The 24,780-nt window shown below is 41.5% G+C and overlaps 1 protein-coding gene and 1 long non-coding RNA gene across 12 annotated transcripts in view; one reads left to right on the top strand and one right to left on the bottom strand.

Moving 5' to 3' along the window:
- Nucleotides 1-13,237: 13,237 nt before the first annotated feature.
- On the bottom strand, nucleotides 13,238-22,172 carry MFSD4B (major facilitator superfamily domain containing 4B). The gene is given in 5 exon segments (XM_007078784.3): nucleotides 13,238-15,766; nucleotides 15,768-16,972; nucleotides 18,189-18,305; nucleotides 19,998-20,166; nucleotides 21,771-22,172. Coding segments are annotated over 5 exon segments (1,578 nt in total). The 5' UTR covers nucleotides 21,822-22,172; the 3' UTR covers nucleotides 13,238-15,730.
- Nucleotides 22,173-22,241: 69 nt separating this feature from the next.
- LOC107179307 overlaps nucleotides 22,242-24,780 on the top strand; it is a 58,539-nt gene continuing 56,000 nt past the window's right edge. For 3 of the 11 annotated variants that reach the window (XR_006217802.1, XR_001509903.2, XR_006217800.1), the window contains exon 1: nucleotides 22,244-22,419. This is a non-coding gene — a long non-coding RNA (uncharacterized LOC107179307). Of the gene's footprint in view, nucleotides 22,420-24,780 lie in introns of all 11 variants that reach the window. The other 8 variants (XR_006217808.1, XR_006217807.1, XR_006217803.1 and 5 more) reach the window with 7 other exon arrangements.

Below are 24,780 nucleotides of genomic sequence, written 5' to 3'. Positions count from 1 at the left end.
CAATGACTCATTAAAAAGGAGTAACATCAGAGTCATAGGGGTCCCAGAAGATGAAGAGAGAGAAAAAGTGTAGAAGGTTTATCTGAGCAAATCATAGCAGAAAACTTTCCTAACCTGGGGAAAGACACAGATATCAAAATCCAGGAAGCACAGAGGACTCCCATTAGATTAAAAAAAAAACGACCATCAACAAGGCATATCATAGTCAATTTCACAAAAATACTCAGGCAAGGAAAGAATCATGAAAGCAGCAAGGGAAAAAAAGTCCTTAACCTACAAGGGAAGACAGATCAGGTTTGCAGCAGACCTATCCACAGAAACTTGGCAGGCCAGAAAGGAGTGGCAGGATATATTCAATGTGCTGAGTTGGAAAAATATGCAGCCAAGAATTCTTTATCCAGCAAAGCTGTCATTCAAAATAGAAGAAGAGATTAAAAGTTTCCCAGACAAACAAAAATTAAAGGAGTGTGTGACCACTTAACCAGCTCTGCAAAAAATTTTAAGGGGAACTCTCTGAGGGGAGAAAAGATGAAAAACAAAAACAGAAAGACTAAAAGCAACAAACTCTAGAAAAGACCACAGAACATCACAAGAAACTTCAACTCTGCAGGCAACACAATGGCAATAAATTCATATCTTTCAGTACTCACTTTAAACATCAATGGACTAAATGCTTCAATCAATAGACAGAAGGTAACAGAATGAATAAGAAAATAAGATCCATCTATATGCTCTTTACAAGAGACCCATTTTAGACCTAAAGTCACCTTTAGATGGAAAGTTAAGGGGCTGGAGAACCATCTGTCATGCTAATGGTCGCCAAAAGAAAGCCAGAGTAGCCATACCTATATCAGACAATCTAAATTTTAAAATAAAGACTGTAACAAGAGATAAAGAAGGGCATTATATCATAATTAGCAGTCTATCCACCAAGAAGATCTAACAATTATAAACATTTATGCTGCAAACGTGGCACCATCCAAATATGTAAATCAATTAATCACAAACATAAAGAATCCATTGATAATACCATAGTAGTAGGGGACTTCAACACCCCATTTACAGCAATGGACAGATCATCTAAACAGAAAAGCAACCAGGAAACGATGGCTTTGAATGACACACTGGACTGGATGGACTTAACAGACATATTCAGAACATTTCATCCTAAAGCAGCAGGATATGCATTCTTCTCCAGTGCACATGGAACATTCTCCAGAATAGATCACATACTGGGCCACAAATCAGCCCTCAACAAGTACAAAAAGATCGAGATCATACTGTGCATATTTTCAAACCACAACGCAATGAAACTTGAAATCAAGCAAGGAAAAAATTTGGAAAGATAACAAATACTTGGAGACTAAACAACATCCTACTAAAGAATGAATGGGATAACAAGAAGTTAAAGAGAAAATTAAAAAGTACATGGAAGCCAATGAAAATGATAACACCACAGCCCAAAACCTCTGGGATGCAGCAAAGATGGTCATAAGAAGGAAGTACAGAGCAATCCACGCCTTCCTAAAGAAGGAAGAAAGGTCTCATATATACAACCTAACCTTACACCTTAAAGAGGTGGAAAAAGAAGAGCAAATAAAACCCCAAAACAGCAGAAGATAGGAAATGATAAAGATTAGAGCAGAAATCAATGCTATCGAAACCAAAAAAACCAGTAGAACAGATCAATGAAACCAAGAGCTTGTTCTTTGAAAGAATTAACAAAATTGATAAACCCCTAGCCAGTTTGATCAAAAAGAAAAAGGAAAGGGCCCTAATAAATAAAATCAAGAATGAAAGAGGAGAGACCACAACCAACACAGCAGATATACAAACAATAATAAGAGAATATTATAAGTAATTATATGCCAATAAAATGGGCAATCTGGAAGAAATGGACAAACTCCTAGAAACATATACACTACCAAAACTGAAACAGGAAGAAAAAGAAAATTTGAACTGATTCATAACCAGTAAAGAAATCAATTTAGTAATCAAAAATCTTACAAAAAACAAGGTCCAGGGCCAGATGACTTTCCAGGGGAATTCTACCAAACATTTAAAGAAGAGTTAACACCTATTCTTTCGAAGCTGTTCCAAAAAATAGAAATGGAAGGAAAACTTCCAAACTCATTCTATGAAGCCAGCATTACCTTGATTCCAAAACCAGACAAAGACCACACTAAAATGGAGAACTTAAGGCCAATTTCTCTGATGAACATGGATGCAAAAATTCTCAACAAAATGCTAGCCAACCAGATCCAACAATACATTAAAAGAATTATTCACCACAAGCAAGTGGGATTTATAACTGGGGTGCTGGGCTGGTTCAATATCTGCAAAATAATTAATGTGATACATCACATCAATAAAAGAAAAGACAGGAAGCACATGATCCTCTCAACAGATGCAGAGAAAGTATTTGACAAAATACAGCATTCTTTCTTGATAAAAACCCTCAAGAAAGTAGGGATAGAAGGCTCAAACCTCAAGATCATAAAAGCCATATATGAAAGACCCACTGCTAGTATTATCTTCAATGGTGAAAAACTAAGACCTTTCTCCCTAAGGTCAGGAACACGACAGGGATGTCCACTCTCGCCATTGCTATTCAACACAGTATTGGAAGTCCTAGCCTCAGCAGTCAGACAGCACAAAGGAATAAAAGGCATCCAAATCAGCCAGGAGAAAGTCAAACTTTCACTCTTCGCAGACGACATGATACTCTGTGTGGAAAACCCAAAAGATTCCACCAAAAAACTGCTAGAACTGATCCATGAATTCAGCAAAGTCGCAGGATATAAAATCAATGCACAGAAATCAGTTGCGTTACTATACACCAATAATGAAGCAACAGAAAGAGATATCAAGGAATCAATCCCACTTACAATTCCACCAAAACCATAAAATATCTAGGAATAAATATAACCAAAGAGGTGAAAAATCTATATACTGAAAACTATAGAAAGCTTATGAAAGAAATTGAAGACACAAAAAATGGAAAAATATTCCATGCTCCTGGATAGGAAGAACAAATATTCTTAAAATGTCAATACTATCCACAGCAATCTACATATTCAATGCAATCTCTATCAAAATAACACCAGCATTCTTCACAGAGCTAGAACAAACAATCCTAAAATTGTATGGAACCAGAAAAGTCCCACATAGCCAAAACAATCTTGAAAAAGAAAACCAAAGCTGGAGGCATCGCAATCCCAGACTTTAGCCTCTACTACAAAGCTGTAATCATCAAGACAGTATGGTGCTGGCACAAAAACAGACACATAGATCAGTGGAACAGAATAGAGAACCCAGAAATGGACTCACAAATGTATGGCTACCTAATCTTTGACAAAGCAAGAAAGAATATCCAGTGGAATAAAGACAGTCTCTTCAGCAAATGGTGCTGGGAAAACTAGACAGCAACACGCAGAAAAATGAACCTGGACCACTTTCTTCCACCATACACAAAAATAAACTCAAAATGGATGAAAGACCGAAACATAAGACAGGAAGCCATCAAAATCCTAGAGGAGAAAGCAGCCAAATACCTCTTTGACCTTGGCCGCAGCAACTTCTTACTCAACACGTCTCCAGAGGCAAGGGAAAATCAAAGCAATAATGAACTATTGGGACTTCATCAAGATAAAAATCTTCTGCACAGCAAAGGAAACAATCAGCAAAACTAAAAGGCAACCGACAGAATGGGAGAAGATATTTGCAAACGACATATCAGATAAAGGGTTAGTATCCAAAATCTATAAAGAACTTACCAAACTCAACACCAAAAAACCAAATAATCCAGTGAATAAATGGGCAAAAGACATGAATAGACACTTCTCCAAAGAAGACAACCCAATGACTAATAGACACATGAAGAAATGCTCAATGTTACTCATCATCAGAGAAATATAAATTAAAACCACAATGAGATAACATCTCACACCAATCAGAATGGCTAACATTAACAACTCTGGCAACAACAGATTTTGGTGAGGATGCAGAGAATAAGGTTCTCTTTTGCACTGCTGGTGGGAATGCAAACTGGTGCAATCATTCTGGAAAACAGTATGGAGGTTCCTCAAAAAAAAAAAAAAAAAATAGAACTACCCTATGACCCGGCAATTGCACTACTAGGTATTTATTTGAGGGCTACAGGTATGCTGTTTTGAAAGGGCACATGCACCCCAATGTTTCTTTTTTAATTAAAAAAATTGTTTTAAATATTTGAGAGAGCAAGCAAGCATGATCAGGGGAGGGGCAGAGAGAGAGAGGGAGACACAGAATCCAAAGCCGGCTCCAGGCCCTGAGTGGTCAGCACTCAGCTTGACCTGCGAGGCTCGAACCCATGTACCATGAGATCATGACCTGAGCCGAAGTCAGATGCTTAACCAACTGAACCACCCAGGCACCTCACCTCAATGTTTATAGCAGCATTATTGACAATGGCCAAAGTATGGAAAGAGCCCAAATGTCCACTGATGGATGAATGGATAAAGAAGATGTGGTACATACATTCAATGGAGTATTACTTGGCAATCTAAAAGAATGAAATCTTGCCATTTGCAACTATGTGGATGGAACTAGAGGGTATTATGCTAAGTGAAATTAGTCAGAGAAAGACAAAAATCATATGACTTCACTCATATGAGGACTTTAAGATATGAAACAGATGAACATAAGGGAAAGGAAGCAAAAATAATATAAAAACAGGGAGGGGAACAAAACATAAGAGGCTCTTAAATATGGAGAACAAACAGAGGGTTGCTGTAGGGGTTGTGGGAGGGGGAATGGGCTAAATGGATAAGGGGCATTAAGGAATGTACTCCTGAAATTATTGTTGTACTATATGCTAACTTGGATGTAAATTTAAAAATTAAATAAATAAAATAGAACAGAACAGAGCCCCCCCCCAAAAAAAATACCACTCATATTGTCAAGTAATATACAATAAAGGAGCCAAAAAGATACAGTGAGGAAAGGACAGTTTCTTTAATAAATGGTGCTGGGAAAACTGGACAGCCACCTGCAGAAGAATGAAACTGTGCCACTATCTTATACCATACACAAAAAGCAACTCAAAATATATTAAAGACTTAAACCTAAGACCTGAAACCATAAAATGTCTCAAAGAAAAAATAGGTGGTAAACCCCTAAACGTCAGTCTTAGTAATGATTTTTTAAATTTGACACCAAAAGCAAAAATAATCAAGTGGGACTACATCAAAGTATAAAAGCTTATGCACAAGAAAGGAAACCATAAGCAAAATGAAAAGGCCATCTATAGGTTTAGAACTCATCTCTCAATGACAGAAAGTATTTACAAATCATATATCTGATAGGGGGTTAATATCCAAAATACATAAAGAACTTGTACAATTCAATAAAAAAAAGCAAAAAAAAAAATCTAATTTAAAAAATAGGCAGAAGATCAGAGAATCTGAATCGACATTTTTCCAAAGAACACACATGATGGCCAACCAGTACATGAAAAGATGCTCAACATCATTAATCATCAGGGAAATGCAAATCAAAACCACAAGATATCATCTCATACCTGCTCAAATGGCTGTTATCAAAAAGACAAGAAATAACAAGTATTGACAAGGATGTGGAGGAAAGGGAATCCTTATGGTGGGAATGTACTTTGGTACAGCCAGTGCGGAAAACAGTATGGAGGTTCCTCACAAAATTAAAAATAGAACTACCATATGACCCAGCAATTTCACTTCTGGGTATTTCTCCAAAAGAAATGAAATCACTTTCTCAATACTTAAGTATTGTGTACAATAGCCAAGACATGGAAAGTGTCCATTGACAAATGGGTAAAGAAAATGTGATACAGACACACACACACACACACACACACACACACACACACACACACACACACACGGAATATTAGCCATAAAAGTAAGGAAATCCTGCCTTGTCATACATGAATGAAACTTGAAGGCATTATGGTAAGTGAAATAAGTCAGATAGGGAAAGACATATCCTGCACAATAAATCCCTTTTATATGCAATCTAAAAAAAAACGAAAAAGCAAAGCCAAAAAACTCCTGAACTCAGAGAACAGATTAGTGGTTGCCAAAGGTAAGGGTCAGGGTTGTGTAAAATGAGTGAAGGTGGTCATTTCAGAATGCATACATATATCAAATTATGTTGTACATCTAAAACTAATACAGTGTTACATGTCAATTACTTCTCAATAAAAAGCAGAATATATATTCATTTTATATATGTGCATATAAACACTTTTTTGTATATGCACAGATATCTCTAGATGATGCACAAAAAGGACAGTAAGAGCGGTTGCCTTAATGAGGGTTGGGGTCAAGGGTGAATAAGATCTACTTTTAATTTACCTTTGTATTGTTACTGATTCTATTACTGTACACGTGCATTCTCCATTAAAAATAATTGTGTGCTTTTGCTGTTTCTCACTCTTTTATTGCCAGGGGCCCCATTTACCTTAGCTATTTGGTCAGGTCCAAGGAAGTCCATCCTTGGCATAGTACCTAAGCAGAGAGCTCCCAAGGCCAGGTGTGTGAACTCTCAGCCACCTGTCTTCTTACTGGTGTGGCAGGACAACTAAATAAATGTTCTTGTGACCCATACCTTGTTAGCTTAGTTAGGGTGTCCAACCTGGCCTTCCCAACCACAGTTATTAAGAATTCTTATCATTTCCATTTTGTTGGTGGTCTCTTTTACTAATCTAGTGAATATTCCTTTATGAATAAAATTCCCCATTTGTGGCTGCTTTATTTTTTCTTTTGGCTTAGTGGTTTGGAAACAATAATAATAAAAATAGTAATAGTAACTAACCTTCACTGTGTACTTATTATGTGTATTAGTTCACTGGGGGTGCCATAACAAAGTACCACAGAGTAGGGTGTCTTAACAGAAATCTTTCCCACAATTCTGGAGGCTAGGAGCCTGAGATCAAGGTATTGGAGGGCTGGTTTCCTCTGTGGCCTCTCTCCTTGGCTTGTAGATGGCAGTCTTCTCCCTGTGTCTTGACATAGTCTTCCTTCTGTGCCTGTGTCCAAATTTCCTCCTCTTATAAGGATACCAATCACGTTGGATTAGGGCCCAGCTTAATAACCTCATTGTAGCTTAATTGCCTTCTTAAAGACCCCATTTCCAAATATTCAGTCTGGGATACTGGAGGTTAGGACTTCAACATACAGATTGGGGTGGGGGTGGGGGGCGCGGGCACAGTTCAACTTGTAAATGTATGTATGATGCAGTATACTAGATGCATTCAAGTCTCACTGCCTACCCCATGAAAGAAAATAGAGGCCAAGAGATCGAGTAGTGTGACAAAGGTAGTAGGTGGCAGTCAGAATTCAAATCCAGGCTGACAGACTCCAGATTCCACACTTAACCATTACACTACACATGAACTTTTTTCGTGTGCTCTATAGGATCCATTCAAGTTTCCCAAAGGACAGAGAATGAAACAGTTGCTATAGTGAGCAAATAGAAAAATTCCATCCCCCAAGCCATTATCTTTTCCAGTGGGTGGTAGCAAGAGCCCCATGTCTGTGTCCTTGTAAACCACATCTCTCACCCTATCCTTCCCGCCCAGGGAACACTTAAGAGCGGGTGCTGTGGCCATTTAATCCATTCTCATGCCCAACCAAATCCATGGAAGATGAAGTAGGAGTGGAACTATAAATGAAGCCCCTGCTTCATCAGGGAAAGCATTGGGGACCCTGGATATCACCGCCAGTTCACTTGAAATCCTATCCTATCTGGCCCAATGCCAAGGCTTCTAGAGTTTTGTATTTAGGAGGAGTCAGAAAAGGCTAAGCTTTGCCCAGAGTCCCTGGCATGATGCAAAGATACAAGATCCCTGCCCAGGGCAAAGTGCACAGCTGTAAACTTAGATCACCGAAAGCTGAGATGGCAGGAGTCAAATGAGGACACCTACGGTGTCATTACTAACTGCTCAGATAAGACCAGGGAGAGTGTGCCATTTAGTTTCTCTCAGCTCAAATGCTCCCACTTTAAAAACGATCTTTTCCCAAAGACTCCAGTAAAGTGTGAGGGGATGGGGAGGCTGCTATACAACCGAATCACACTCTAAGTGAGAAGCATTTAACCAGATCACCACCACAGTTGTTTTAAACAAGACAAAAAGGGCTGTGGTCACTAACAGCGGGCTTTCAGCTGCAGGTCCCTGTATGAACGAGAAGCAAGGAGAAGCACCCCCGTCTCTGCTTGACGCACAATTCTGAAGACCTTTTTCCCATTCTGAGACAGAGACAGAACTGTAATCATCTTAATTAGGGGATTATTCTTCAAATAAAATATTAATGAAGAAAAAAATATTAACAAAGATATCCAGCTAGCAATAGCTTCTTTGGTGGACTTGGAAATTTAGAAATTGGATCATAGGGGCGCCTGGGTGGCTCAGCTGGGAAGCGCCGGACTCGAGCTCGGGTCACCATCCCACAGTTCGTGGGTTTGAGTCCTGTGTCGGGCTCTGTGCTGACAACTCAGAGCCTGGAGCCTACTTCGGATTCTGTGTCTCCCTCTCTCTCTGCCCCTCCCCCCCATGCACTCGGTCTCTCTCTCAAAAATAAATAAATGTTAAAAAATTAGAAAAAAAAAAAAAAAGAAATTGGATCATAAACCTAAGAGAAGCTGAAGGGCCAGAAATGTTAGACATTATCAAAAGATGTTAGGTGTCATTTCTAAAATATCCACGTGAAGTGAAAAAATACATACTACTCACATTTTAGGAACTCAATACAACTACCGTATACGTTTTGGAGCACTCACAATCTGAAGTCTGGCAATATTCTTGACTAATCTCTGGAAATGCCAAATTCATTCTTAAGCATCCATGAAATGAAACACCAATCTTATCTGAAGCCAACATTAGCATTTATTTATATCAATATTTTATTCAAATAAGCTTTACATTGTACAAAGCCATGTAAGTAGTGAGCAGTCTTAAATACAGAGGTACTCAATTTACAAGGTCATCCCTACCACTTCAAGCCCCCCAAATCAAAACTAGTGAAAATCTGTCTAGAAGGGCAACCTCCAAAAGGTCCAGGTTTGGTTTCATTTCAGGCAGGATTTCAAACAAAGAGGCTCTCAAACACTTAGTCAATGACTGAATAATAAAAAAAAAAAAAAATTCTGAAGTAGAGATAACAAAACTTTGAGGTAGATGTCTGATAGAATCTTCCATCTACTCAGGATGTGGGTGATACTAACTTGATTATAACGGGCTAGAAGTCTGCCTAGAGTTTGAACCCGTACTAACAAAAGCATGGGTTTCTCTATCCTCTTTCCTATAGTTGGTTTCTTCTGAAAAACAGATATCTAAGCCAAATAATGAAAGCACCCAAAAAAATCAAAAACAGAACTACCATATAATCCAGCAATCATACTTGTGGGGACACCCAAAAGAATTACAAGCAGAAATTCAAACAGATATTTGTACATCAATTTCCATAGCAGCATTATTCACAATTGCCAAAAGGTGGAAACCCCAGAGTCTATATAATAGATACACGGATAAACAAAATATGCACTCAAAAGACTATCCCTTAGCCTTACAAAGGAAATTCTCACACATGCTACAACATGGATGAAACCTGAAGACATTATGCTAAGTGAAATAAGCAAGCCATAAAAGGACAAATACTGTATGATGCCATTTATATGAGGTACTTAGAGACAAATACCGTGTGATGCATATATGAGGTGTGTAGAGTAGTGAAATTTGTAGAGATAGAAAATAGAATGATCGTTTTCACGGCTGGGAGGAGGGTGGAATAGGGAGTTAGAGCATTTAATGGGTTACAGAGTTTCAGTTTTGTGAACGATGACAGTGATGGTTGCACAATAATGTGAACGTACTTAATTAAAAATAAATAACTTTTAAAAAGCACCCTATAATCTCAACAAATTGTTCAGAGGCTAAAATGCCTTAAGTCACTCATGTCATCTGATAACTTCAACGTTATTTATTAATATATATAAACACATCAAAGGCAATTTGCCATAAACTTAGAGACCAGACATGAAAGGCATTCTGCAATTAAAAATACAAGCCAAAAGGAAGACAATATATGAGAATTGACAGCCACAGTGTAAGAAACTAAGGGATCTTCTCTGCAAGAATTAAAAGAAATAAACAAGGCAGAAATCGAGGACATGAGAACACATAGTTAAGACAATTACCCAAAAAATGCTGGAATATATAGAAAAATTATCTCTGCAAAAATTCAATGTTATGAAACTTTAGAACTTATTAAATATGAAACTTTATAGCTAAATAAAAATCCAAGTCAAGTTCAACTTAGCTCAAATGCATTCAGTGGGAGGAGCTTCAATCCTCCTGGCCACCAACATGACCCAGCCTCGGTTTGCTTCCTTAACACACATGGAAAGATAAACCTCTTTTAGATCACTGAACACCACTGTCTACCACTATAACCCATTAAAACCAGGCCTTTCCTAAGTGCCATGATAATTTACATTATGCCGTTTGAGAAGGTATCTATGACAACTTTTCTGACCCCAAATAGTTGTTAATTTCTAATATAACAGAAAATAAAATCTTCCTGGAAACATCTTGTGTGATGTTTCTCCCACTTGTTTCTCCCACTATACCTGCGTTATCAAATATGGAAGCCACCAGCTAATGTAGACACTTATATTAAAAATTCACTTTCTATGTCTTACGTGCCATATTTCAAGGGCTCAATTCACCAAATGTGGCCAGTGGCTACTGGGCAGCGCAGATGTAAAACGTTCTCCTCATTATGGAAAACTCTACTGGACAGTACTGCCTTAGAGGCTAAGTTCCACGGAGGGAGGAACCTCCTGATCTCACCCGTGTACACATAGCATCTCCCCCAGAGACTGCCAAATAGGAGGCATTCAACAGACATAAGGAATAAATATTCAACAGCGAATACAGTAAACGGAGAGGACTGGAGAGAATTCAGAACAGAGTCCTAGAGAGTGTGTGTGTGAGAAAGAGGAGGGAGTACATGGGGACTATAGACTCCTACAGATTTAAGGTCAGATTTAGAGAAGCCAAAACAAAAACAAACTGAATTCCCCAACGCAGTAAAGAATTTGACATTCCCAAAAAGTGAATCTTGCAACCCAAAGTGGTCGGTCCCCAGGCCAATAGCTCCCTATCTCCTAAGAGTTTGTTAGAAATGTAGACTCTCAGCCCCTATCCCAGGCAGTACTGAATTCGAATCTGCATTTTAACAAGCAACTCAAATGCACATTACAGTTTGAGAAGCGCTAGTCTAGTGCTCTACCCTTGCAGACTGAGAAAAGGATCCCTCACTCAGGAAATGTGGAAACAAAAAACAAAGAGCCACTACGTACAACTGCATGAAAATCTGTAATAATCACGATAAAAATTTCAGTTAAAAAAAAAGGAACGTTTCTGGGCGCCTGGGTGGCTCAGCCAGTTGAGTGTCTGACTCTTGATTTTGGCTCAGGTCACGATCCCAGGGTTGTGGGATCAGGCTCTGTGCTGAGCATGGAGCCTGCTTAAGATTCTCTCCCCTTCATGCTCTCCAAAAAAAAAAAAAAAAAAAAAAAAAAAAGGAACATCTCTAACAAACTTGGAATCATACCTCAAGCTTTTTTGTATCCCTTCTCTGCCACCTCTACCCCCACTGCACCCCCAGAGTATAGGAAAATATCAAACCCACATGATATCTGTGAGTTCACATATGCAAACACACACACATTCACAGCACTGTGAACAAAACAACTGGCCCTTAACACACACAGATACAGGGTATCCCAGAAGAACAGATGTTCTTCCATTAAGAGCTTTAAGCTCGATTTTAGTGATAACTTTTAAGTGGCAAGACTGAGTGATACGTTGCTATGGTTTTATTTATTTATTTTTTTTATAAATAAATTACAAGTCTTCAAACTGACAACCAGTCCATCAACTATAGTGTCCATGTACTGTGGACACAAAATTCAAGTTGTTTCTGAAACTTTATCTGGTAGGAGGAAATTCTCTTTTTACCTCTTTACCCAGGAAATTACATTGATGAGAAATTAAGAACTTTTTTAGGTGTTTAAAATTATAAATTACTTATACAGGCCTGGCTGGTGCAGTCAGTAGAGCATAAGACTCTTGATCGCAGAGTCCTAAGTCTAAGCCCCACGTTGGGCACAGAGATTACTTTTAAAAAATAAATTAAATAAAAACTATATAAATTACTTACACTTGTCCCTTACATTTTTATGTACTTCCCTAATCTTCCAACATGACCTTTCTTTGTATAAATTACTTATACTTGACCCTCATTACTTTTATATAATAAAAACTGATTTTTAGGGGCACCTGGGTGGCTCAGTCAGTTGAGCGTCTGACTTCAGCTCAGGTCATGATCTCACGCTAGTGAGTTCGAGCCCTGTGTTGGGGTCTGTGCTGACAGCTCAGAGCCTGGAGCCTGCTTCCGATTCTGTGTCTCCCTCTCTCTCTGCCCCTAACCCATTCACATTCTGTCTGTGTCTCTCAAAAATAAATAAACATTAAAAAAATTTACAAAAACTGATTTTTAAAAACAATTTTTCTTTAAAAAATAAGAGTAATTGAAAAATGCTCTCAACGTCTTCTTGGACTTTACTATGAAAATACAATTAAACTGAAATTCACCTATTTCCCTCATAGTAAGCTGCATTTGAACAGGCTAAAAGCATAGTGGTAAAGGACATAAAATAAAATGTCAAGGGAAAAAAAGGCATAACTCGGAGTTAGCCTATCCAGTGCTCCACAAACAAAAAGATTCTCCCCTATCGGGTTTGTTGGCCTGGCCTATGGGGAACCTTCCATCCCCACATTAGTTCACTCGGTTTGGTACCTATATCACTTTCAATGACTTCTGAGGGTTTCTTTTCCCCAGCTCAAACTTTTTAGTTCTCTTAAACCTTGGTTCTACAGGTACCAGAGCGTAGCAAACACACTCTAAGGCGACCCCCTATGAGTCACATCTCTGTATTAGCCTCTCCCCTGGAGTTTGGGTAGAATTTATGACTTGCTTCCCGCCAAGCGCAGATGGCAAAGGTGACGGGAGGTCACTCCTGTGATTATGTTATAGAAGATTCCAGCAGAGTGGACTCAGGTGAGAGGTTCTCCTGCTGGCTTTGAAGAAATAGGCTGCCATGTTGTGAGAGGATCTACAGAGGCCTGCTTGGCAAAAAAAAAAAAAAAAAAAAAACCAAAAAAACCCGTGGGAGGTTCTGGGAATTGGTGCTGGTGCTGGCTGACAGCAAAACAACAGAGACCTCAGCCTACCACAGCAAGGAACTGAGGATTGTCAACCATCGCACACATGGCCCCGGAAGAGAACCCTATGCTCCAGAAAGGAGCACAGCCCTACCCGACGACTTGACTGCAGCCCCACGAGACCCTGAGCAGAGGATCCGGGGAAGTCATGCCCAAATTCCTGACCCAAGAAACTGTGAGATAATAAATGTCCAAACTGCTAAATCTGCTCTTCAGCAAGAGAGAGCTTCACTCTTGGTTACTCACAGATCAACAGACACTTACCTAAGAACTGCTTAGGATGAATGCTAATTCTTGGAATTGTACTAAGTCTTATCCTTCCAATATGGAAATACATCATCAAACTTTCACAATGCCTATAATCTCACATGGCCATTCACATTTTGGTTTGTGGAACTCTAGTGGATTTTCCAGTTTGGATTTCCAAATTTGTTGCCATGTTCTTATTACCATCCTTCTCTCCTCGAGCTGCATCTTCTACCCCTTAAATGTAGAGGCTGCAGACAGAATCCCTGTTCCAGCAAGCCTCCCGGCTGCCAAACAGTAGCAACTGCCTAAATTCCACCAACCTGAGAAAACGCACTAAATGCAGCAGTGGTGGTCTCCAAGTTCCAGCTGGAAGTACAACATAAAAAGAGCAAGAATAGGCGTTTTACTGTACATTTCTCCACCAGCGTTCTCCAAAAGTGCTAGATTATTAACATAAACGATTATCGCAGCAGGTAGAGAAGGTGAGTGGGCAGTGGTTAAGAAAGATACCGTATTTCGCTTAGGAAAAAACAAAGGCAAAATTATAGAAATGAGATAAGAGAAAGCAAACATACCGCAATCGAGTAGAAATTAACTGTTATTCACCATAAAACTAACAAAAACTATCATCAGTGCTAGTCATTTGCCACGCTCCTATGAAGTACCCTTTGTGATCTCTGGACCCCTAAGCTATCAAGCCACTTTCTACTCATTATTTTGGCTTCCCAGATATTTCAAACTCAGAAAGGAAGAGCCCTAGATGGGTGATACAAATATTCCCAACACTGGAAAAGACTGCGCCTCTTTGTAAATTAAACTAGCAGCCTAGTTTACGGTGTTAACAACGTGATTACCAGCCAGACTCAACAAGGAGCGAGTCCTGGAAATGCAAGGCTCAGACCCAGAGCCTGTTGCTAAGGTAGACACTGTCCACAGCTGTACTAACATAGTAACTCTGAAGAAACAGCTTTTCAAGTTGGAACATCGCGCCTCCAAATCCTGCTTGAACATCAAGAAAGTCAGCATATAAAAATAACTTTTCTCTTTAAAATATCTGTAAAAATAGTAAAATCTCCATAACTGAATGGATTACTGTTTAAGACACTGATTGTAACATGCAACATTACTTCGTATATGTACATGGACAACCATCAGTTAAATTTTGTCAGTGTTAAGAGACTACTGACTGTAAGACAAAGTCCGATTTCAGAGATGTTAAAAATGTGAAAATAAATGTGAAAAAAAGGTGCATCTTAGAATGGATGAAATACTAAAAATGTGTTTTGCAAATCATTATTAAACATGGAGTCTCTTAAACGGACACGTATTCACAATTGGTACTATGCTTAAAACTATCAACTTTGCTTCATTTCTCATTTGAAAGGAAGAATGGATGGCACTTATATTAATTTCTAACAGACATCTTGCACAAACGTTTTTTTCTTTCCCCTTGCATATACTTTAAATAAAAAACCTTATGGATTCCTAGTTTGAAAACCACCTCAGTTTCACTTTTGGAATCACAGGTCAGGAGAGAAGATAAATGAGGCCTGCGTAAGTTGAGTGACTGAGTGCAGGACCAGATAAGTAGGAAGCAGCAGTCAAGGTTTGAAGCCAGGTCTCTCGGGTCCCATTCTGTGTTCTCTTCATAGAAATCAGAAATCAGAAATCAGAAATCAAACGAGGATTAGCGTTTTCTGGTGCACTACTACAGAGAGGGCAAAGCAATGAAAAAAATCCCTGTCCACTTGCAAAGTTGCTCTTTTATGAAACGACACTCGTCAACTTCCCTGGCAGAATACTGATGACTGATCATTTGTTCGGCTCATCGATTCAACTGCTAGACGGTTTCACACGCTATTAGAATGGCACCCAACCTCTCAACAACAAACACCTTCTTTGCACGCTCTGAGGGATGGAGACCATAAAACATTACTGACTCAGCCACGTGCCAAACACTAGCCTCACAACAAGATCCTGCTGCATGAGACCATTTGTTCTTTATGGAAAACTCTGGGAATTACAGAACCTCCCAAAACGTTTTAGCATTTGCTAAATGTACTCAGAGCTAGAAATTTTGATTCCCCAAAGCATGTTGAAAATCCGTTAATGCTCTGCTCTGGCTTCTTTAGAACTGGAGACTATTCAAGGAGGTCAGTAAATAATCCATCTTCTCTAGGTGTTAGTCCCTTTTAGCCTGGTTTCTTGCAAGGTGATTCACAGGGGACTTGCCAGTATTAACTGGAGAGGACTCCAACACCACCGCACTGGAGTGGGAGTGACTGGAGACTTCAGCTAAGGGCTCCGTCAGAATATTTCTAGATGTCTCTATTACGGAATTCCTCATTGTATCATTCATTTCAATCACTTCAAAATCCATTTCGTTCCATTTTTCCGCATCTTCTTCTTCATTGTCTTCCTCGTAGTCATTTAGCTCAGAACTAGAAAGCAAAGCTTTCTGGTCCTCGCTTTTTCTGTGTTCTTTCCGTTGATCGAGAGGTGAGGTGGCGAGTTTATAGAGCACAGGAAATAAAACAGCAGTGGCTATCGATGCCCCCAAAGAGGTATACAAAACTACAGGCAAATCAGGGTATTCTCCCTGAAGAATTCCAATTACCGCAGGAATAGCCATTTCTCCCAGGGCAGCACCAACTACAAAAAAAGCTGCGGATTTCCCATGGATAGTGGTGTATTGCTCAATCCAAGAAACACCGCTGGGAAACGTGGTTGCCATCGAGGCCCCATACACTGACGTTGCTATCCAGAGACAAACTGGGCTCTTGTCGAAAAGCACCAGCAGTAAAGATGACCCCAGGCTGCCGATGTTGCTTAACACAATCATGGTTCCAGGTTGTAAACACGTAGCAAAGAAGATTGCCAGGCCCCTGCAGGCCGCAAAGGTCCCCCAGAAGATGGAGTTCAACCCAGCTGCTTCACTCTCCTTCATGCCGGCGTGGGTGGTCGCGAACGAGAAAACGTAAGAGCCATAGGTTACCTCGGCCCCCACATAAAAAAAGAAGAACAGAAAAAGCAGACACAGAAGGGCGTTGTGATATTTCGCTCTTCGAGACCTCTGAGCTGATGCTTTGGTTTTTTCCTGCCTTGAGCTTTTCTTCAAAAACAGAGCCAAAAAAAAGACAGAAACTACAAAAATGTAGGTACCGATAACAGCGTAAGCCCACAGTAAATTCAGATTGTCAGGTACTCCAAGTAGAGATTCTGAGTCAGCTTCAGACGACTGGTTGAGAGAACTGTGAGAGTCAGCTTCTGTGTGGTTGTCAGCAGACCCCATCGTGCCCAATGCCAGTTTAGCCAGTAGTGGAGCCAAGAAGGCACCCAAGGCAAAACTGAAGTGTAAGGCCTGCATATGTGGGGCTCCTCTGTCCCCCCATATAGCCAAGATTAGGACGTTACCACCTACCAATGAAAGATGAGGAAAATGATTTAATCACAGAAACTTGGCAAAAACCCGTTTCATTACTATCAGAAAGAGGAAGAGCCTACTTTACGTGGCACTAGGTTTATATAACATTCTAAATGATCAGATGTTACAACTCGCTCAATTCTGTGATTAAGGCACTCTAACCTCCCACCACCAGAGAACTGGAAGCAGTGTAACATCACATACTCACAAATGGATTCCTCAAGCTAGTAAACCACTCCCTCCTAGAGCTAGGGACATTAGCCCAAGGCTTTTTATAACACAGTTCTAATACCAGGGTGGCAGGACGAGGGTGGATATTTATTTATAAACATTTTAAGTATATATTATCACTTGGTCAAATATGACTTTGGTCAAATTACCAAGCAGCCAGTTGAGGGAAATGATTCATGTATATAACAGATGCAAAACACATGTTCAGAAACCTGAACACTATAGAGTTCTGCTGTGCCCATGACAGGTAACAAGGATACCTCCTCTACAAGGTGAAAGGCAAGAAGCATCAAGTCTTGGGTTTTCTTTCTGTTGTTTTTTTTTTTTTTTTAAACCAAACGAAGCCTAAAGTACAAAACATCCCCGATCTATTAAGTAACAGTAGAGCAAGGGATAAGAGTTGCTTTTAGGGGTGGACAAAAATGCCAAGCATATTATTTAGTAGGTTTTTAAAAGATACCAAGACCCATGGAGAGGATCTCCTGCAAGAAGGCAGGAGGTTTTGAGAGTAAACAAAAGAGCAGGAAAATAATACAGAGCACAGGTTGCTCAGAAAGGCAGAGTGCTTTTTAAAACTGTATAGCCGCTTCTAGGATTCCTCAGCCAGCTGGTTCAACCTAGTAACCCATCAATTCCTCCCATACTACACTGATAAAGTTCTATCCCAAAATGAAAGCCCCTTCACCTGCACCATAGTTACCCACGTGGCGGACCCTTTCCTGTTTGGATACCATAAAGCAATAATCCCTCACTGAACAAAGTTCTTTAAATTCACTCCATGGTTGGCTGCTCAAAAACAGGTACCCTACTTGGCAAGAAGAGTAGTTGCCAAAAGGGTGGTTCTGACTGGGTGACCCCAGGAGCAATTCAGTAGGCTGGTGTCATTTTACACTGCAAATAACCATTTGGTGTCATCCATTCTACTTTTTCTAATAGGAAGTCCCCACTCCCAGACAGGACACTGAAGGGCTCACCGACCTGTATCCAGAATGCCAATTGAAACACCAAAGATGGACATCATGACAATCAGTAATCCCGCTGTCTTACAGAATGGAACAAGATAGAGACCAACTGTGGTGGCCAACATTGACAGCCCTGAGAAGAAAGGTAAACGTCAGCTATAAAAAACAATATCCGCGAATCAAGTCAACATCATAAAAACTATAAATAGAAGTAGGTGAAATTACAATTAAGTAATAGTAAGTGGATGAGAGGTTCAGCATCTACAAATGGTTATTTCCTTTACAAGCTTCCATAATCTTTATGGACTATAAAATCTAAGTTGTCCTAACAGGAGTTCATTTCTGGCAACGCTAATAATCAAATTAGATACCATAAGGCAAAGTTTTATAGCAAACCAGAGAGCTCAAGAGAACCTAGAGGGATTTTTAGATAGGAGGTAAGAAATTAAAAAGAGAAAAATAAGATGCAATGACTATAGTTTGTTGTAGAAGTGTATTAAATAATTAGGTAGGGAATAGGGAGGGAAATACCACACAGATATGTGTTCTCAACCCACTTTGGAAATCTGAGTGGTTATTCATTTATTCATCAATAACAGTAAATTATTCTCCTTACTTCCAAAGCAGTTTTATCACATTAATCCAAATTATTTTATTTTATTTTTGAAAGAGAGAGAGAGAGAGAGAGAACGCAAGCAGGGGAGGGGCAGAGAGAGAGACACACACACACAGAATCTGAAGCAAGCTCCAGGCTCTGAGCTGTCAACACAGAGCCCAACGCGGGGCTCGAACCCACAAACCATGTGATCGTGACCTGAGTTAAAGTCGGATGCCCAAATGACTAAGCCACCAAGGTGCCCCAATCCAGATTTTCTTTAAACATATCTATTTATTCAGGGGCGCCTGGATGGCTCAGTCAGATAAGCATCTGACTCTTGATTTTGGCTCAGGTCATGATCTCACAGTTTGTGGGTTCGAGCCCTGCACTGGCTCTGTGCTGACAGTGCAGAGCCTGCTTGAGATCCTGTCCCCCTGTCCCTCTGCCCTTCCCCCACTCGTGCTCTTTCTCTCTCAAAAAATAAACTTTAAACATATCTATTCATTCAAAAAGAGTAAGTTAAAAGCTTTGCCATCTATTCTGAGGGTGGGGTAGAGAGGTCTGGAGTCACCATTAACATGGGGCGGCAGGGACAAAAATTTAGCCTGTGTCATTTCACCCACCGTTCTCTCCCACCTTCATGCTCAGTCCAGGGTCTAGCCTGGGCAGGGTCAAGGAATTCATTCTGATCTATGGTGGCCCTAGGAGATCTGCCCTAAGCCCTGACAAGCCAAGATCTTTGGACAACTGGTATGTTGGCTGGTGGATCCAGGGGTGGTGCCTAAATTACAGTGATGGTCAGGAAGGCGAAGGACGGGTAGCACACCCTGGGGCTAATCTAAATTTCCAGAGGGGCCCAGCACAGATTCCCTATAACTGCAAAGATGAAAACAGGCATGCACCCATTTGAGTCGTCAACCACTCTGCAAGCTAGTATATTTCATGGTTTTTTTTTTTTTAACGTTTATTTATTTTTGAGACAGAGAGCATGAACGGGGGAGGGGCAGAGAGAGAGGGAGACACAGAATCGGAAACAGGCTCCAGGCTCTGAGCCATCAGCCCAGAGCCTGACGCGGGGCTCAAACTCACGGACCGTGAGATCGTGACCTGAGCCGAAGTCGGACGCTTAACCGACTGAGCCACCCAGGCGCCCCTATATTTCATGTTTTAAAACAAACTGCGAATTCCATAAAAGTTGCAAAGAGCTACAATTGGTGTTGTACTTACCCAAGAGTAGAAAATGATTCATGGCGTCAAGAAGAACTCCGCCAATCACAGAGCCACTCAAATATCCAAAGGCACGGCCCACAAAAATCAGAGAAAGACTGCTAATATTGCGGTTCACGTTTGTTGCCAGATCTTGAAATGTGGGTCCCAGTATAGCAACACTCATTCCCTAAAATTTAAAAAGACGAAATCTCTTACTTGCAGCCATTAAAATAATGTCTATGTGGTAGCTTTCTTCCCTATTAAAAAGACAGGAGGGGATTTCAATGTAACGTAGGGGAATATTTTAAGTCTTACAGCCAGGAAAATTTCAGGACGACAGTACTAGTTTACTGGAGCTTCAGGCTCCTTGTATCTGATGTGTCAAATCCTATTGGTTTTCTAGTTTTGACAACTCTCAAGTTTAAAAAAATATATATTTAATTTTTTTTGGCTCTTTGCTGCAGTTTTGTTTCCTTTTCGAACAATACCACAGAAGACTCTGTTGTACCAACGGTAAAATGTAACATTAAAATAATTTTTGTCTTGGCATTTCAATATACTAGATTATATACAAATAATAGGAACTTAGAGGTTAAAAAATTTAATTATCAAGACATATTGTAATATTGTTCCTGTTTTTTTGATGTTGTTAAAACAGAGCAATATTTCTGGATGCACTTGGGGGTCCTTCCTCTGACACAACATCCGCAGGAGATAGGCAATTTAAATGTCTGAGTCTACATTTTTCTTCAAAGAAAACCCCGAGCCATCAGAGGATAGTTGCTAGACACATAAAAAAATGTTTCTATCGGTCTAGGCTTCAAGGTTAATTGATTCTAATTGGACTGCTCTGCTCTAAAACTTGGGTGTGCCTCTTGCCCCAGCCAGAGCAGTCCCAGACTAAGGGCAGAGTGAGCACCTGGTATATGGAGGGAAGGCTGAGCTTCATCTCCAATCAAATTACTTCCCGCCTGCCAAGCGCTTAAAACAGGACCTGGCGCAAGGTGAGGACTCCCCAAGCGTCCGCAATGATTTTTCCTTTTTCCACATCAAAACATTCTAAGAATCCGTTGTGACTCCAGAGAAAGACGCTAAGTGACCAGAAGCGACTCTCCTCAGAGAACTCACCCTACCAAATCCCCAAGATCCCAATATTCCAGACAAGTGACGAGACGGAGAGGTCCAGAAATAAGGTAATGGCTGGAAGGTCAAGGGGTTGGTCAAAAGGCTCTTCTGGCCTTGCAGTTTACTCTTAAGAAAAACACCGAAGGATCTACGGGTTTGTTTTACATAAGATTGTGGGCAGAATAAGAGACACATTATTCCTGGCTCTACCACTTAAAGCCAGCTGTGTGGTCTGGAAAAGGCATTTTCCCTCTCTGGGTCTATTTCCCCATCTGCAAAAATAAGGAGGTGGCTATGTTTTGTCAGACGAGGAAGAAGAGATCCCAGAAAAGCAGCTTTGTGTAATAATATGGGGTCTGTGTGGGCGCGAGGGGCAGGGGCTATAAACCTGGCAAACCCCCTTGCAGCTCCCCACCCCACGTAGGAGAAGGAGGACGGTTGGCTGGAGCTGGAAAATATATTAGGAAAATCACTTGACAATAACCCTCCAAGATTAGAACCGTGCCCATTTTTCGGATTAGGAAACTAAGTCTGGGGGCAGATGAATGCGCCCAAGGTCGCAGTCTGCAAGAGGCAGAGGCGAGACTCGAACTCGGAAGACCGCGTTCTCTGTAGGACGCCTGCTCACGCCCCCGGCCTGGGAGGATTCCAGCCCCCGGCTCTCACCAGACCCAGGAAGGCGGCACACAGGATCACGGTGATGAACCAGCGCAGCATGCTTCCCGCCCGGCGGCTCCGCCGGGAACCCGCCACCGCCTCATTCTCCGCCGCGGCCTCGGCCTGGAGGAGCCGCTGCCCGGCACCCGGGGCCCCGGCCCCGCGGAGTTCCAGCTCCAGCTCCAGCTCGGCGGCTCGGGAGAAGCAGTCCTGCTGCCGCCCGGCTTCTCAGCCGAGCCTCGGGAACTGGGAGCTGAGCCAGGGCCCCGCCCCTCCAGGCCCGGCCGTCCCCGCTGGCGCCACCTCCCCACCTTCCTGGCCCCCTTCAGGGCCGGGAAGTCCAACTTCGGAACTAGCCGGAGGTTGCAGGCCCGCGACGCGCGCCCTTCAGCCCTCAAGGTGCCTGGCGTGGAGGTCACGTGGCGGAAATGTGGCCTCTCGCCAACCCCAGCCTGCCTCAAACCGGAAGTTTATGTGGTTGCCTGGGAGACCGGACTTCGCCCTAGGGCCTGGGCATCACACACTGCTGAGCCCACAGAGGCCCCGCGAGCGGGCGCCGCGTGGCGGAGTGAGCTGAAGCTGCAGCTTGGGACCCGATCGATCGTGAGGAAAGACGCGGCCACACTGTCCCGAGGAAATGCGGACCGAGGTTTGCAAGGTATGGCTTTGCGACCGCTCCCTGGGTCTCCTCGCTGGGCAAAGGAAGCCCGGAGGTCTGTGTCTTAGCTCCCTAGAATTGCTGCCCTCGTGCCTTTGAACTATGTCGTCCATCTGTCACTCCACAGCATTTGTTGAACCTCATGGAAGCGTTCACGGGTATCATCTCAATTAACGCTCATAACAACACTCCAAATTCCATGTTATCCTCGTTTTACAGAGAGGAGAATTAAGTCATAGAGAATAAGTAGAAACTTGCCCAAGGTCAGTCAGCGAATAAGGGGCTGTACATACACAGTGTAACAATAGCTCAAGAGAAATCTGGACCCAAAGCCGAGGTTTCAAGCACACTCTGGCTTCAATCCCTGCGAAGAATACCGTTGTTGTAAGAAAGCGGAGCAGGACGTGGGTTTTCAGGATCCCTGAGTAAAAGGTATGCCGCCGGAGGAGGAAAGGCCTTGTCTTTATCCGATTCCAGCTTTTTGATTCCTTTTGCCCTTTGACCGGACCACAGCCTCAAAACGCGTAAATATTGTTCTTTATTGTCTATTGGAAATGCTCTTTTGCACCTGGTTTCTTTTACCCACTCAGGCTCCCGGACTACAAACCTGAGCCTCCTCATCATTTCCCTTCCAACCCATCTCTCCAGCCCCATCCATTTGGTCATTAAGCCCTTCCCAATTTACCTCAAAGTACAGATGCTGTGATTTAAGGGAACCTGTTTTAGATTGCAGAGTCCGGGAAGGCCTCTGAGAAGAGTTTGCTGTGGTTGAAGCAAAAGGGATGCGCATTAAAGAGAATAGAGGATGATAGAAGAGGTAGGTTAGGTGCACATTACCCAGGGTCTTGTACGCCATCCAGAGGAATTTGGTGTTGAGCTCCATGCTTCAACTCACTGAGATTTAATATATTCTGTAGGAATTCAAGCTTCACAATATTTTATCTTTATCACCTGAAACCGAACTCCTCCTTTTCCTAAAAAAATCTGCTCCTGCTCTGGGATACTCCATGCTGATACCACCAGCCGCCTGGCGATCTTTGTAAGGAATGTGAGATCCTGCCTTGCTGCTTCCTTCTTTCTCCTCGGTTTATCTCCAAGTCCTGCCAGTTTTATTTCCACAGATATTTCTAAAACTATGCTATTATCACAGCCTACTTTTATTTTTTTTAACGTTTTTATTTATTTTTGAGACAGAGAGAGAGAGAGACAGAGCATGAACGGGGGAGGGGCAGAGAGAGAGGGAGACACAGAATCGGAAGCAGGCTCCAGGCTCCGAGTCATCGGCCCAGAGCCCGACGCGGGGTCGAACCCACGGACCGCGAGATCGTGACCTGAGCCGAAGTCGGACGCCCAACCAACTGAGCCACCCAGGCGCCCCAATCACAGCCTACTTTTAAAACTTGATCACCTCTCACCAAAACTATCCCCCTAAGCTCCTAATTAGGTTTCTCTCCGCTAGTCTTCTGTTCTCCCATCTTTCACCCCTGAGTAGTTCAGTGAAATGAAAATCTGCGGTATAAAACCCTTCAACTCCTCAAGAATAAAATCCATCTTCCTCTGCCGCAACCCACCTCTCTAGCTTTATCGCATTATTTACATTCCAAGAGCATCAAAATTGCTATTAGCTCTTTACATGTTTTTTCTCTCTTCCATACCTTTGATCATATTGTCCCCTCTTGTCCAAAATGCCTTCCTCTTTCACCTGCTGCAGGAGAGGCTGCTAGCTATGCATCAAAATCCATTTGCCTTTTCTTCCTAAGTAACGGAGCTATAACCCAGTGTGTGCCTCCCCCAGCTCCACTACATCTCCCAGCTGAATTTGTAGTTAGGATGCCATTAGAATGTGAGCAGAAAGGCCAGAGACAATGCCTCCCTCTGTGATATGAGAGAAAAAACCTGTTTTTTAAAATCACTGAATTTTTGTTACAGCACCTTAGTCTCCTGTAACTAAGAGCATCTGCCTTATTCCTGCCTGTCTTCTCAATAATCATACTTATTTTAAAGAATTTAAGAGAGAGGCACCTGGCTGGCTCAGTTGGTTAAGTGTCTGACTCCTGATCTCAGCTCAGTTCTCAATCTGTGACCTGCAGCCCAGCATTGGGCTCCACGCTGGGTGTGAAACCTACTTAAAAAAAAAAAAAAAAAAAAAGAATTTAATATAAAAAAATAAGGATTTTTATATTAACCTAGATAGTTAGATTTGCTGCTTCTCCTCCTTCATTCCTAAACATCCACGTTTCCTTCTGGGTATCCTTTCCCTTCATCCTCAGCGTTTTTTAGGGCAGGTCTACTGACAGCAGCTTTTTAAGTTTTCCTTCATCTAGGAATGTCTGTATTTCACCTTCATTACTGAAAATGTTT

This window comes from Panthera tigris, chromosome B2, assembly GCF_018350195.1.
Source record: "Panthera tigris isolate Pti1 chromosome B2, P.tigris_Pti1_mat1.1, whole genome shotgun sequence".
In the NCBI taxonomy this organism is placed as follows: Eukaryota; Metazoa; Chordata; class Mammalia; order Carnivora; family Felidae; genus Panthera; species Panthera tigris.
The sequence above is the reverse complement of the archived record's forward strand: the minus strand, read 5'-3'. Positions and strand labels throughout refer to the sequence as shown.